Source organism: Mustela lutreola, chromosome 7 (assembly GCF_030435805.1).
Source record: "Mustela lutreola isolate mMusLut2 chromosome 7, mMusLut2.pri, whole genome shotgun sequence".
Lineage (NCBI taxonomy): Eukaryota > Metazoa > Chordata > Mammalia > Carnivora > Mustelidae > Mustela > Mustela lutreola.
Genome location: NC_081296.1, coordinates 77904814 through 77920551, shown reverse-complemented (window position 1 = coordinate 77920551; position 15738 = coordinate 77904814). Strand labels below are relative to the sequence as shown.

Sequence of the window (15738 nt, the reverse complement as noted above, 5' to 3'; positions counted from 1 at the left end):
GAGTCTGCTTCTCCCTCTCCCTCTGCTCTTCCCTCCTATGCTCTCTCAAATAAATAAAATCTTTTTTTAAGAAGAAAAGAAAAGAAGCTTCAGCTGTCAAGAGGGGGTCTTTGGGGGCTCAGTAGACATGACCAGCCGACCCTTGCTTTTCCTTGGCACAGTTTAGAAGAGGTTTCTTCTCAGTGACAGACTGAGCGATCACTGGGGACTCACCCTGTGTACATGCCCAGCAACTTCTTCAGTAAACAATTTTATTAAGATATAATTTACCTCTTATACAATTCTCCCATTTAAAGTGTATCATTCACTGGTTTTAGTAGACTCACAGGGCTGTGCAACCTGCACCACAACCAATTTTAGAACCTTTTCATCACCTCATCCCAAAAGAAACCATGTAGCCACGAGGAGTCACTGGCATTTCCTCCCACTGCCTACTCAGTCATAGGTAACCACCAACCTGTTCTCTGTCCCTGTGGATTTACCTATTCTGGCCCAGCTGCCTTTTTATCCTTTCTTCCCTACTCCTGAAGCGAACTACCCTGAGCAGAGTGTGCAGGGATCTCTCTGGCAAGCCCATCAGGAATCTGGGTAGGATTTTAGGGTGTGCCTTTATGTTACCAGTGCACCCCACCTGACCTTGAAGGCATTGGAACAGTAGAGGACCTGAGAGCCTTAGCAGCTGCCTGGACTCTCTTTCTCCCACTCCAGGCTGGACCTTCCCTGAATGACATGGGACATCACCGGCTTACCAACTCAAGAAGATTTCAGCACCAACATTGGCCTTCCCCCCTCCCCAAGATTTTATTTATTTGAAAAGAGAACGAGTAGGGGGAGGGGCAGAGGGACAGAGAAGCAGGCTCCTCACTGAGCAGGGATCCCGAGGTAGGGCTTGATCCCACAACCCTGAGATCATGACCTGAGCCAAAGGCAGACATTTAACTGACTGAGCCACCCAGGCGTCTCACCAGGACTGGCCTGTAGGGCGAAGACACTGGGTCTCTAGCTGGCCCTATTTAAAATGCCATAGTTTCATGGCCCTCTGGAAATCTCAGCTTTCCCCTTTACTTCTTTCTGAACCACCTCCCCTGGAATCATGTTGAGGCAGCAGACACTTAGGCAGTTGTTTGGAGGAAGAAAATACTTGGCCATAGCATGGGGACTCACAGGGCACAAGCCACCTATGAAGGGGGAAGCTATAGGTGTACAGTCCTCTCTCAATCCATTACGTTCAAACCACCAGATGAATCTGATTTGAATCACCCAGGTCTGGTTCTTCCCTGCATCCCTCAGTCATTTTACCCTGCCTCTCTGGGGTTCTCCCTCCAGACATCAAGGCCCAAACTTGCCCACCCCACAGGATATGTCCCTAAATTTCCTTCAGCCCATTAAATGTGGTCCTCACAGAGCAGTTGCTGGATTCAGTAATGCCTCTCGAGTGACAGACACAAGTTTTACCCTTCATTTGGCCCCCAAACTGTCTTATTCTATCAGATAGTATGACTGCCTAGAAGTGAGCCCGTTTCCCTGATTTTCACTTGTCTACATATGCATCCACTAGTCCCCTTCACCCCCACCCCCAAAAATCATATAGTCTCCATAGTCCTTCTTAGGGCAAGGAAGTTAAGCTAGAATTTTCTAAAAGATCTTTATAAATTATGACTAAGAATAACACAATTTATGGAGTCCAGCTTTCTGTTCCTACCTAATAATACTGTCTACTGTACACACAGGTGTTTTTCCCCTTCCTACTTCATTGAAAGGTGCCCTGCCCCAAAGATCTCTCTCTAATCCCCCCCCAACCATCTCCTAGGAGTGAGATGGAGGTAGTAGTGGTCCTTGGACAATCTGACAAAAGATGGGTATGTTCTGGAGCCCCTGTGTGGCTCAGTGGGTTAAAGCCTCTGCCTTCGGCTCAGTTCATGATCCCAGGTCCTGGGATTGAGCCCTGAATCGGGCTCTCTGCTCAACAGGGAGCCTGCTTCCCCCCTCTCTCTGCCTGCCTACTTGTGATCTCTGTCTGTCAAATAAATAAATAAAATCTTTAAATAAATAAATAAAAATTTTTAAAGATGGGGTGTGTCCTGGAAGGATTGCCCAGCTGTTCCCTAAAGTAAACAGTCCAACCCTCACACTTGTCCAGGTGCCCATGAATGACGTAGAAACCAGTAGTCCTGAACAGGGTCTGTACTGCCTGCCACTTCTTCCTGGAGTGATGTAGAAATCTGTTTACGCATATCAAGTCATATGGCTACACCTTGAAGGGACTATAAGCTATTTAGTCCAGTTCCTTCATTATACATATACACTAAAGGAACCTGGGTATGGCTTAGTTAAGGAATTTAACCCAGTCCTTCAACTAATCAATGACAGAGTAGGAAACATAACCCAAAACTTCTGACGACCAGTGCAGTGCTTTTTACAATGCCTTCTTCACTGATAGACTGGGAATATCGAGTACACTCTGAGTCTCCCGGATCCTCGGTGTACTCTCAGCAAGCACACAGTGAAACATACCCAGCTTCACTGCCCCCAAGAAGACAGCCTTACTCTCCTCCACATTTCCATTTTATGTGAAGCAGCCAACTCTAGGACAAATGATCCAGAAAGTCAGGAAGCAAGTTAAATAAATCACCCTACAATTTTAATGAAAAGGTAGCAACTCAGTAAAAATATAAACTACAATTGTTTAATGGCTCAGAATCCTAGGTGGCAAATGCTTAACTGTTCTCAGCGTCTGCAGTACTGGTTGTTATAAACGCTTTAATCTCCAGAGCTCCTGAACTTTAGAAGTTGAAGCAACTATGAGGAATGTAATTTTATGTGTATCCTGATCGGGATAAAGATTATTGGCGGCGCTGGCTGATATTCCTGCAGAGCCATTACTCACCTGTTTTGAGATGCCATAAAGTGGGAGAAAAGGGAAGCCAACATGGGGGCATTTGGGTAGCTCAACTGGTTGAGGGTCTGCCTTCAGCTCAGGTCATGATCCTGGTGTCCTGGGATTGAGTCCCATATCAGGCTCCTGGCTTGGCAGGGAGCCTGCTTCTCCCTCTGCCTCTCTCTCTCTCTCTCTCTCTCTCTCTCTCTCTGTATCTCTCTGTTTCAAATAAATAAATAAGATCCTTTAAAAAATGTTTAAAAAAAGAAGGAAAGTCAACATCAAGGCTATATACCCTAAATGAGAGTAAGGTTATGTTGGAAGTTTTTTGAGGTGATCATAGACTTTGGAAACCAGGAGGGACACTGCAACTGTGTGTTATTCATTGACTCACAGGACTTTGCATCCATAGGGGCCTTGAAACATAGTCTGCTCATTTAAAGAAGGCAGAAAGGAATGTCAAACGGTGTGTCCAAGTTCATGCCACAGGCTAGAGTCAGAGCAAAGATTATTCCAGCCTACTCTGCGAATCCAGTGTCTATACTTGCATTGTGATCAAAGAAGGGGGGAGGAGTAAAAAAATTAATTTGCCAACATCTGGAATATTCCCTTAAGGGAATATTAATCACTTCAATATATATGATCACTTAAATAGTTTTAATAATAAAATATTCCTGCAGAGCCATTACTCTGTAGTTTTTATAATCATTTATAATTTTAATATAAAGCCTTTTTAATAATCCCTTGTAGTTTTAATAATCACTTCAATATATATGATCTTCTTTTTATTTTTCTTTTTTAAAAATTTTTATTTATTTGTGAGAGAGAGACAGAGATATGAGAGAGAGAACACAGTGGGTAGAGGGAGAAGTAGACTCCCCAGTGAGCAGGGAGACCGACATGGGGTTCCATCCCAGGACTCTGGGATCATGACCTGAGCTGAAGGCAGACACTTAACCAACTGAGCCATCCAGGAGCCCCCAGATATTATCTTCTTAATGCTTATTATAATCCTGTGATGAAAGAAGACCATTGTCCTCTATTTTGCGGCTGGATGAACTAAGGCTCAAATAAAGTGGGGGACTTGCTCAAGATCACACATCTATTAGGGGCCACAGAGCTGGGACTTGAACTCTTAGCCCAGGTTCATCTATAAAGTTGTCTTATCAATCTATCTGGCTTTATAAATGTCCCCCAAGCCAATATGTCTGTACCCACATGTTCCTAGACCAAGTCTTGGCAGACTTTTGCCTAAATCAATCAGTATTTTAGATGTTATAAAGTCCTTTGTGTCATGAAATCAGGAAAATGGATACAAGCTGATGAAGGAATCTTTGGCTGACAGCTGATTCTTGGATGTTACTGTATGCTATGTTTTATAAAGTATGTTCTAGGAGTTTCTTAAACCCTAGGTACAAAAGGACTAGCTGTTTGTTTCTAATTTTCATCTGTCCTGGAAGAGTAGGGTTTTTTTTAAAGATTTTATTTATTAGGCAACTGGGTGGCTCAGTCCTTAAGCGTCTGCCTTCAGCTCAAGTCATGATCCCAGGGTCCTGGAATTGAGTCCTGTATCAGGCTCTCTGCTTAGTAGGGAGACTGCTTCTCCCACTCCTACTCCCCCTGCTTGTGTTCCCTCTCTCTCTCTATGTCAAATAAACAAATAAAATCTTTTTCAAAAATTTAGAAAAAAAGGGGCACCTGGGTGGCTCAGTGGGGTAAGCCTCTGCCTTCAGCTCAGGTCATGATCTCAGGGTCCTGGAATCGAGCCTCACATCAGGCTCTCTGCTCAGCAGGGAGCCTGCTTCCCACTCTCTCTCTGCCTACTTGTGATCTCCCACTCTCTGTCAAATAAATAAATAAAATCTTTTTTTAAAATTTAGAAAAAAAAAAGATTTTATTTATTTACTTATTTTAGAGAAAGAACACAAGTGGGGGAAGGAACAGAAGGAGAGGGACAAGCAGATTCCACGCGGAGTGCGGAGCCCAATGGGGGCTTGATCTCAGCGGGAACTCATGACCCCAAGATCATGACCAGGGCCAAAACCAAGAGTCAGAGGCTCAACCGACCGAGCCACCAGGCACCCCTAGAACAATAGTTTTGATAATGCAGTAAAAAATGTATTATTAGAACAATAATCACACACTTGATTATTACAGAAGTATCTCACTGCCATAAACATTTCTAATTGCTTATTCGCAGTTTTCTGTACTGATCTTACTGCAGGTCAGTTAACAGTTCACAGACCAGCATGGGTCGGCCAACCACATTTTGAGAAACACTATTCTAAGCAACGCCATTCCTTTGAGAAATTCCCTGAAGAGAGCTCCTTAATCAAAGAAGTTTGGGAGACCCCATAAGTATCAGTGCACATTAGTATATTAAATTTGGGAGACCGTGTTAGTATCAGAGCACCTTAACATATTAAAGGCTTGAGAAGTCCTGCAGTTTCATCATTAATTAACTCAGCATTTCCCAAACTGACCTCAAAACTCATTGTTCATGCAATACCTTTCAATATCCTGCAGAATTCGTATTTCTGGAAATACAGTTGGCTCAGTCTTGCCAGCTATGCGCAAAGCATGGGTCCCAGGCATGCCTAAAAGGAAAGCCTTTTGTCTTTTACCCATCTCCTCATGTGCTTCCTTTTAAAAATAAATAATAATTCTTTACAATCTTTATTCTTTTGGTACACAAAGTCCTAGCTGCCTTTTACTGTCTCCCATGCCTATTTCTACCTCTTGCTTAGCACTCACTCACTGTGGGTGACCTTGTCCACAGAGAAGATCAAAGTCTTGTGTCCGAGATCACCCACTACACTCTGCCACTGCATATTGCAAATGTATCTCTGGCCTATCTTCATAAAGGTGACTCATGACAGGTCGCCATCCTTTTCAGCCCTACCTTCCACAAACAATAAAAATCCTCCTCCTTATATTCTCATTGTATGATAAATATTCCTCTATTTGTAATGGTAACTGTACACCTAAACAGAATGTATAACTTTGACATAAAACACAAGCAGTGTTGTTCCTGTGAGCAGTGGTACCTCATGTGATGCCTCACTCCACTGCCCTACTCCTGCTTTCCACCTTGCACACTACGGCATGGGTGGTTCAGCGGTAGAATTCTCGCCTGCGACCTTGCACACTTCGTGGGCTCTCATGACCTCCAGTGGGTGGTCTCCTACCTTCTAATGGGTAATCTCAACCCTGAAATGTATCCCATGGAATTTCCAAAGCATTGCTCTCGTTCATATTCTCTTGACAGTTCTAACCACTGTCATTCTGTGTAAGCTGTGGGTTGTTCCTCCTAACCTCTTTGTTACGGTCACCCAGTGACCTTCAACAAGCTCTAATCTACTCTTCATCCTACTGATAGCTCTGCATTCTTCCTCAGCAACTCCAACGTCTGCATAGAGCTGCCTCCAGATAGACCCCAGATACTGAGTCACACCCACCTCTCTATAGTCACCACCAGGTAGTGAGCTCCCCTTATAGCCAGGCACTATGCTAGGATGCCCTGGAGATATGAAGTGAGTCACCCAGGCTCCCTGCTGCTGGAGAATCTCAATTCCCAGGCTCTGACATCATGACATGTGTAAGAACAACTGTTGAGATCTCGGGGCAAAAACTTCCAAACTGCATTTCCCCAATATTAGTATTGCATGAGACATTAATAGAAAACTCCTGCTAGGGACGCCTGGGTGGCTCAGTTGGTTAAGCAGCTGCCTTCGGCTCAGATCATGATCCCAGCGTCCTGGGATTGAGTCCCACATTGGGCTCCTTGCTCAGCAGGGAGCCTGCTTCTCCCTCTGCCTCTGCCTGCCATTCTGTGTGCCTGTGCTCGCTCTCTCCGATAAATAAATAAAATCTTAAAAAAAAAAAAAAAAAAAAAAAAAGCTCCTGCTAAACACAGTTCTAGGGCTAAATAATATTTGGGAAACATAATTATATGTGCTAACACATATTGTGAATTTTGAAGAAGAAGCTATATATATAGTGGGTTTTGCCAAAGGAAACCATCTTTTCCAGGAACCCATTGGAGACAGTATCATTCCTCTGACACCAGCATGGTGTCAGAGGAAATGCTGGTTTGGAAGTAGCTATAGCCCACTCAGTCCTGCCAAATGCCAAGGACCAGACTGAAGTGATTCCAATATACAGCCTGGTTAGGTGGAAAACGGACATCTCTTGGTGATTTCCCTTAGCTCTGTCTTTTGAATAACAAATAAGTTCAGTCTGCACCTATTGCTCAATTACTTACATTTCCATAAGTATATTGTGTAATTTACCATCTAGAGCTCTAATGACTTCCCAGTCTATAGTCCTAGCCCAGACCTCCCTTCCCCCTAACCCAAGAGCTCTAGGGCCCATATATTGTGCTGTCTGCTGGACAACCACCTATTGAAGATCTTTAACAGAATGTCCAACAAGCACTTCAAATGCAATTTGTCCCACATAGAAGTGATTACTGTCCTCATAAAATTCTTTTCTCCATCTGCATTCCCTGATGGCCCCATTACCACCTTCCAATCAGAAACCTGGGACTCGTTCAGAATTCTACCCTCTCAGCCAAGTTGTCATTAAGTCCTCCTGATTCTGTCTTCTAAGGAGCTCTTGAATTTGATCCCATATTCCACCCCCAACTGTCATTGTCTAATTTGAAGTCCTCACTATGCTGGTTTTCTTAGGTCAGATTTTCTGGGAAACAGACTCTGGGTTTCTGAGACTTGCATGTAGCCAGAGTATCCGAGGGAGCTATGGACAATAGTCCCTTTTGAGGGAGTAGAGGATGAAAGACCAGGCTGAAGAAGTGGAACTTTGATAGTGGCCATAATAAGCTCAACTAATTCTGTGGGGTGCTATAGAACTGGGTGATCCCTCAGAATTGTCCCAACATGATGCAAGGGGTTGGGGAGGGGTGCATTCCCCTACTCCCCTCACCCCCCACTGGATATAGGCAGCCTCCCACCCCCAGGGCAATTCCCAGAATGGCCCTCAGCTGAGGGCCACCAGCCACCAACTCTTGCGGCAAGTGGAGGAATGAGTGCCTCACTCCTGAGGGAATTGGGATGGTAACAGCATCCTTGTCCCTAATCTTACTGCTTTCCATTTTATCTCCACCAGAGGGGTCTTTCTAGACCCAAATTTAATCACACTCTACCCTTTCTCAAAATCTTTCAGTAATGCTCCTTACCAACAAGATAATTTAGTTGTGATCTTTGTCTACTAACATTTATCAGTCCTTCATGAGCACTGCTCCCCATGCTGGGCATGAGTTTGTCCCATGTCTCTCGTTAGCAAACTCCTACTCACCCTTTCAGGCCCCCTGTAAGCACCCCCTCCTCTATGATACCTTCTTTAATATCCTCATGCAGGAGTAATAATCCTGTATATTCTTTATATAGATACAGTCATTTAATTCTCTGATCATTAGACTGACTTCCTTTAGAGCAAAGCCTATGTCATATTCACTTGTGAAGACGAAGGAATGAATCCATCAGCCATGTACATCAGTATTGTATAAAGCTGGTCTACATGGGCTAATTCAGACTAACTAGAGGTGCCTTTCATCTACTCAGCTGTTCTGAGTAGATGGGGCTTGGAGACCAGAGACTAGACCAGAATCCCCCACGGGCAGGGATTCTGTTTGGGGAAATTCAGCTGGTTCCATACAGGTAGCTCAATGCTCTGAGGGATTGAGCATTTAATACAATACTTCCCAGGATTTGTTATAAAAGGTACCATATGGTATGACTGGCCTCAAGATCTCTCTTTTACAACTGAGCTTTCCCTTTGCCCTCATAGTTCCCTGTGATTGGAATTGGACCAGTGATACTTTGGTTGGGGTAAATGCATGCTAGGGCCTAGGCAAAGGAATTCATCTGTAGAAGAGAATTTCTGTGTCTATTTTTATTTTTCTCCTTTCCAAAATTTTTATATTTTGTAATGTACATCATATAGTTGTAGGGTAGCACATATATTTAATTTATAAATAAATAATGTTAGGAAGTGTACACTAAAAACATTTTTTTGCTAAGTAGCACATGGTTAAAAAAAAAAAATTGGAGACCCCTAGATTGGACTCCAAAGCCTGGAGTCTTCTTCAGCCTTCTTTCATTAGCTTTTCAGCTGATCTGACTACTGAGCCAAGGCCCTAGGGAAACTCTAAAATCCAGGAACAATTAAGAATGAAAGATAGGGGCCTACAGGAGAGCACAGCTAGGTGAGGAGAGCACAGAGACTGCATCTACGCAGAGCCAATGAACCACCGTCTAGTAAGACACTGAAAGCCTGGAATACAAAGAGGCTGGAGGTGGAGCAGAGGATATCCCTCCTACCTGACCCCCATTACATAAGGGACCAAACTCTAGCCCAGTCCTGAACTTGGGGCTTGGAGACCAGAGCATCCAGGGTCAACCTCAAACTCTGGACCCAGGGATATTCCCCCACCCCTAACCTGGCACCTATCCATCTCCCATGCTCAGCCCCAAAGCTGGAATCTGGGACCAAGGCATTCTCTTGAACCCTGGACTAAGGCTTTTCCACACCCCACCCCAGCTTTGAACGCAGGTCAGGGCATTGTCAAATCTTGAACCCAGGATGCAAATATTCCCAGCCTCCATCAGGACAGAGGATTCAAGCATCTTGACCCTGCTGAACCTTTGGTTCCAGGTGACCCCTGCATTCACCATTCCCACTTGCCCCTCTCCAGCTCTGTTTAGGGATTCTGCCCCTCCTCTCCAAAGTTCCACATTGATGAGGACCAAGGAGTAGGGTGGGGCAAGGTGGGGGTAGTCCTGATCCAGAATAGAACATCTGTATCAGTGTTACTACTACAGTAAAGGCTGTTTTATCACTCAGGCCAAGAAGGGAAAGAAGGAAGGAAGGGGGAGGTGGGGAAGGGCGAGAGAGAGGAAGAAGGGAAGGGGGGGGAGAAAGAGGGAGAGAGGAAAGAAGGAAGAAAGAGTGGGAGGAAGAGAGAGGGAGGTGGAAGATGGATGGAAGGAAGAGTAACAGTCTCTACCTCAACCAAGAAGATGCCCCATCTGCCTCTCACTGGGACTGGAGCTCACGTCAGAGTATAGCCGGCCAGAAATGAAGATAGTACTGGCTGCTCCACAGTGCCTGTGTAGGATGATGAAAGGCAGCAATCTGATTGGAGTCAGGACACAGGCGCTTTGTCTTAAGTTGCATTAGCATAACCAGAGCATCATTTTTACATAGATTATATGGTTATTTCGGGATGGCCATAGAGATTGATTGATGGGGGAATTGGGAGTGGTCTCTGGTCTCCAAGCCCCAAGTGTACACTCCCTAACATTGGAGACTGTTTGATGTACCGGTATGACAGCATGCTATCTACAGTTTCCTTACATACGGAGTTGCCTGCGAAACAAAAAAGATCAGAAGGAGAACAAATGCGATTCCTTTTTATATTGTTTTCAGACTCTTAGGCTCTTAGTATTCTACCAGGAGCAGACTATAAACCCTTTGAAGCATACAGCCACTTCTGGCTAATAAGATTTTACATGTAGGGGCGCCTGGGTGGCTCAGTGGGTTAAGCCGCTGCCTTCGGCTCGGGTCATGATCTCAGGGTCCTGGGATCGAGTCCCGCATCGGGCTCTCTGCTCAGCGGGGAGCCTGCTTCCCTCTCTCTCCCTCTCTGCCTGCCTCTCCATCTACTTGTGATCTCTCTCTATCAAATAAATAAATAAAATCTTTAAAAAAAAAAGATTTTGCATGTGTAAAGCATTTCAGTTAACATAAATTTTGCGTGCACTATTTCATATATCCTTACCACAACCCAGCAAGGAAGGGTTTTTTTTTTTAATTTTTTATTTGTTTTTATTTTTTTTGTCAGAGACAGAGAGAGCATAGCAGGGGGAGTGGCAGGCAGAGGGAGAAGCAGGCTTCCTGCTGAACAAGGACCCTGATGCTAGGACTATGACCTGAGCTGAAAGCAGAAACTTAACCAACTAAGCCACCCAGGTGGCCCATTATTCTTATAACCATTTTGCAGAAGGTGATATAAAAATTCAAGCAGCAAGTTTGTTTTGCCAGAACTCTATCTTCTGCAGACGAAGTATCTGAGGCCAAGGTGGAGTTCATTGGTTTATCACTCACGACGGACAAACAGCAGATGCTTACAAAGCCAGGACCCACACCCAAGACTCACAGAACCCCCTCTCCTCCGAACTCTCCATCTTTATATCACGCTTGCCTCTCATCCCACCATGGTACTAATATTAGAGCTCAGCAACCACAAAGTGGTCCCTGAGTAATGGCAAACAAATGTTACTGGCTCTGCCTTTCTACTCTTGAATCTCCTGGGCAATTTGTTCTAACATCCACTGTGATTTTTTTTACAGCATGCAAAAGGAAAGAACAAGAACATGGGAAGGATAGAGGCAACACACCCAAAAAGCCCAGGTTGGTCTTCACAGATGTCCAGCGTCGAACTCTACATGCAATATTCAAGGAAAATAAGCGCCCATCCAAAGAATTGCAAATCACTATTTCCCAGCAGCTGGGGTTGGAGCTGAGCACCGTCAGCAATTTCTTCATGAACGCGAGGAGGAGGAGTCTGGACAAGTGGCAGGACGAGGGCAGCTCCAATTCAGGCAACTCATCTTCTTCATCAAGCACTTGTACCAAAGCATGAAGGAATAACCACAAACTAAACCTCGGTGGAAAAGCTTTAAATAAAAAAAATTTTTAAAAGACCAGGACCTCAAGATAGCAGGTTTATACTTAGAAATATTTGAAGAAAAAAAAAGTGTTATTTATAGTCCAAAGAAACCAAAGACTTAGCTCACCTGCATTCTGACTTTGTTTGGAGACACACACTTCAGCGGGGCAACAACTTGGCAAGAAAAACCATGAGCAGGAAAGCACCACTGGATCTCACATCTTCAATCCATGATCATTCTCGCTGTGCTTGGCTGTTTCGTGGTTTGGAGCATAGTGATTTTGAGCCATTGAGTGGACCTCTCTTAAGACCAGACTTTCTCATCTGTTCCACCATGCCTCGAAGGTGTATGGTGTCTCAGTACTGTGTGTGGGTACGTGAGTGCATACATACACACACACACACACACATACACACATGCACACACCACCAGTGGTTAGGGACTTAGGCAGGGCTGGTCTTCAGGAAGGGTTGTGCTATAGGGGTGCAACCAACATAGTGTGGGGTTGTCTGAGTTAATTGGATAGGAGTGTGATTTCTCTCATCTAGCCTAGCGTTTGAACCTGCCAGGCCCACAACCTAAATGCAGATTCAAACCCAGCAAAGAAAATTTGAATGACACCTAAACCAGTGCATTCTCTTTGTTTGTTAAGGAATGTTCAGATATTTTTTAAGAAATGAAACAAGAGTCCATCCATTAAAAAAAAAAATCACCTAGGTACCAAAGAACACACTTAATATTATAGTGCAGGTATTTTATTGCAATGATTTTAATAACCAAAGCTATTTTTACACAAGATACTATGTAAAGTTATACGTATGAACTGATCTAGCTGTAATACACATGCCACATAGGATCATGACTATTATTTATGACTCTTGACGCATTTGAAATATTAGTTTTCAGAACTGGCAAGAAAGAATGTAGCTTCAGGGAAGCAATTAATATCATAAGAGAGAGGTCAGTGTAGTGGACAGGTACAGCCAGATGGCACACTCCCTTGTGGGATCCGTAAATGACACTTAAGTAGACACGTAGACATGATGCCATAATCTGTTTATAGCTGAGAAAACCTGGGGATTCTTCCATAGTAGGACCCCATTTGTAAATTAGAAAACTAAGTTTAGCAGAGCAAGTAATTAAATTAGAAAATTTGTTCTAAGTAATGCTTTTTTAGTAAGAGACCACTGAATAAAGGATATCACATTTAGATTAATTTGACTTAAAGTTGCTTTTTGCATTTGACACCAAATACCTTTTTAAAATACTCTGCAAACACACAAAGTGAGCAGACCAACATTATTATTAAAACGAACTATCCAGTATTTGTAGCCAAATTGATTTCATTGCCAATCACAGATACCGTGTGACTTGGACATCACTAGAAATAGCAGATCCAACTGAGAAATGGTGGAACAGCGTAAAAAACACCAGAGTTCTAGTGGAAGATTTTAGGTTGTCTAGGCACAAAGCTATTTATTTCACTAAGCATAGCCTCCAAAGTGTACTACATTCTTTCTTGCTACTGCATTAAGCTGGAAATTTTATGACATGGAGTTCACTCTCTAACGGAGACAGATAGAACCCTAGACCTGAGCTTCTAAATACAAAATTTTCAATTTCTATTATTCCAAATCACTTAACCGCAGCTGGAGAAATCAAGGGGGAAGAAAAAAAGCTGACACAGTTGTAGTAGTAGTACCCAAGTGAATCACTTGCTTCCCAGAAAAATTCTCTCTGAATGCCAATGAATTATAACTTTTCATAGCAGAGGATCCCTTTGTACTATTAGGTAAAGAATTGGGTGCTCTTGGTTAATTACCACACCTAATTAGAAATATAAAATGAAATGTAATCTCCACAACAAGTTGTTGATTGAGAGTCATTAAAATGTTAAAAAGAATTTGAACCATCTTGACACAAAAACCTAACCCCCTAAGGTCAAATCTGAGCATCTTGTCTAGGTCTAGAAGAGACAGACACCTGGAAAGATAAAGCTATACCTACAAGCCATCTGGCTGTCCTTCATATCTGCTATAGAATGAGAAAAGCAAGCCAACACATGCTTCTCTTTTAATGAAACAGCGCATTTGCCTTGACACATTTTGTCTTAGTATTTGTTTTAATCTCACACCAAATTCCAGCTTAAAATTTTCCCTTCCAAACATGGCACAATTACACTTCAGCTATTAAAAGAGACCATTTCAATGGCCTTCCCTAGAGATTTGCTTAACATATAATCTTGTCAATGACATAAACCAAAAGGAGAAAAATGATTAACTTTTTGCCTCACTCCGGAATGGAGGGGGCCAGGAGTACAGCTATATATTTATAATTTAGGAGGGAGGAAAGCCTTATTTATTTAAAACACGAGAATTTTAAATTCAGGGAAACTCAAGCTGTGTCTACACACAATCTTACCAAATTCAGCACCCCAGAAAAAACAAAAGTTGAATTATAACACCATGTTTTTTTGTTTTGTTTTTGCTATATTGCCCCTTCAGATTAATCTAATTGCATTTTACATTTCTGACCAATTATTTTGGTACTGTGTAGACACAGCCTCAAAGAATATTGCTACATTTATAATATTCCCATCATTATGGTTTTTTGAAAAATAATCCAGTGATCCTATTTGCTAACACCAAAGATAATTTTCATACCAGCATTGAATTTGCACCCATTACACAATTTCAGGGCCTAGAGATATATTTTCTCATAAGCAGATGCACAAATCAGAGCCTGAAAAGCAATTTTTTTACTAGACTGTTCAAGCATACTCACAAACTTTGCTTTTCAAAATCATAATAGACAAACTCTGCTTCTCATGAGCAATACACTCGTTACGTCGTACATAACCGATGATTGCTTCTAACTTGGCATGTAGCATTGATTTACGGCTCAGGTTTCGTAACCTACCACATTCAGTGGAGCAGATCACGTGCCATTTGCTCACCCATTATTTCTCAGTCCTTTCGCAAAATTCACCCAAAAAGGTACCTCAGTCTTTCATCTGTATGTTTGTTGATTCCAGTGCTACACTCACATGTTTTGGGGGTTTTTTGGTAGAGGAAGTTAGACTATTTTTGACCATCCATCATTCAGGTCCTCTCATGACCAGAAGCATGAGAGAGAGAGAGAGTGGGAGATGTGAAGTCTGGACACTCCCAAGAGCCCAGATTTCAGTAAGTCTTCAGGTAAATGAGGTCTGGATGTCAGGAACTAATGGAAGCAGCTGGCATAGATCCCCAAACACAGAGAGCATGTGGAGGAATTCAGACATTCCAACTGAACATGTCACTCACTCTGCCCCCAAAAAAAGCATAATTACTTTTCCAGGACAAAAATGAAAGTACTGCGCTACTTTTGGACTCCTGCCACTCCCATTGCTACCCCAGGTGAATGATCCTTCGCTATACCAAAGAGTCCTAGGACATTTTCACATGAACTCTAAAGGCATTTTCCCTAAGAAAGGTCCTCCCTTCTTTGTACATAAAGGATGAAAACTATGCATTTAGCAAACAAAGAGAAAGCACTTCTCCCTTTCCTATCTAGTTGTTTAGGGTGCATTCAAACACCAGAGGCCATTTTGAGATGCGATTGGCCTTCTGGATTATTCTTGTGGTGTGGTTAGCTTTACAGTACATTTGGTAACTATTTCCTAAATAGTAAGGACAAAAAAGCAGAAGGTAAGAAATAGCTACTTCCACGTGTTAAAAAAAAAAGGAAAAAAAAAGGAAAAAAAGGAAAAAAAAAGAAAAAAAAGTGTAAAAATCTACTATTTATAGTGTGAACCAAAGACGCTACCTCACTCGATTTCCATTGGTGATTTTAATCACATTGATGATACCAAAGAATACCAAAGATATGTTCATGCACGGCCTTGGTCTGCAGAGGGAACTCCACCTTTTCCCCCTCCCCACCTCCCCTCCCTTTCTCAGTCTTCACTCAGTGTGTAAACTTGTCTTCATTCTTAATAATAATGATACGAAATGATAACAACAATATTAGGAAATACTACTCTTACTACTGCTAGTTCTACTTGTAAATCTCTAGGCAAACATGTTGCAAACTTTGTAAACTCCTAGGACGAGTGCCTTGCTTGAACCAAAGTGTTAAACCGCTGTTGACCTCTCACCTTATACTCTTGGAATACCTCAGCCTCTT

At 42.8% G+C, this 15738-nt stretch overlaps 1 protein-coding gene across 1 annotated transcript in view; it reads left to right on the top strand.

The window, feature by feature from the left end:
• ONECUT1 (one cut homeobox 1) overlaps window positions 1–14978 on the top strand; it is a 40181-nt gene extending 25203 nt beyond the window's left edge. Inside the window, exon 2 of the mRNA XM_059181592.1 lies at window positions 11251–14978. Within this exon, the coding sequence (XP_059037575.1) occupies window positions 11251–11543 (293 nt within the window). The 3' untranslated portion in view covers window positions 11544–14978. The remainder of the gene's footprint in view (window positions 1–11250) is intronic.
• Window positions 14979–15738: the final 760 nt, after the last annotated feature.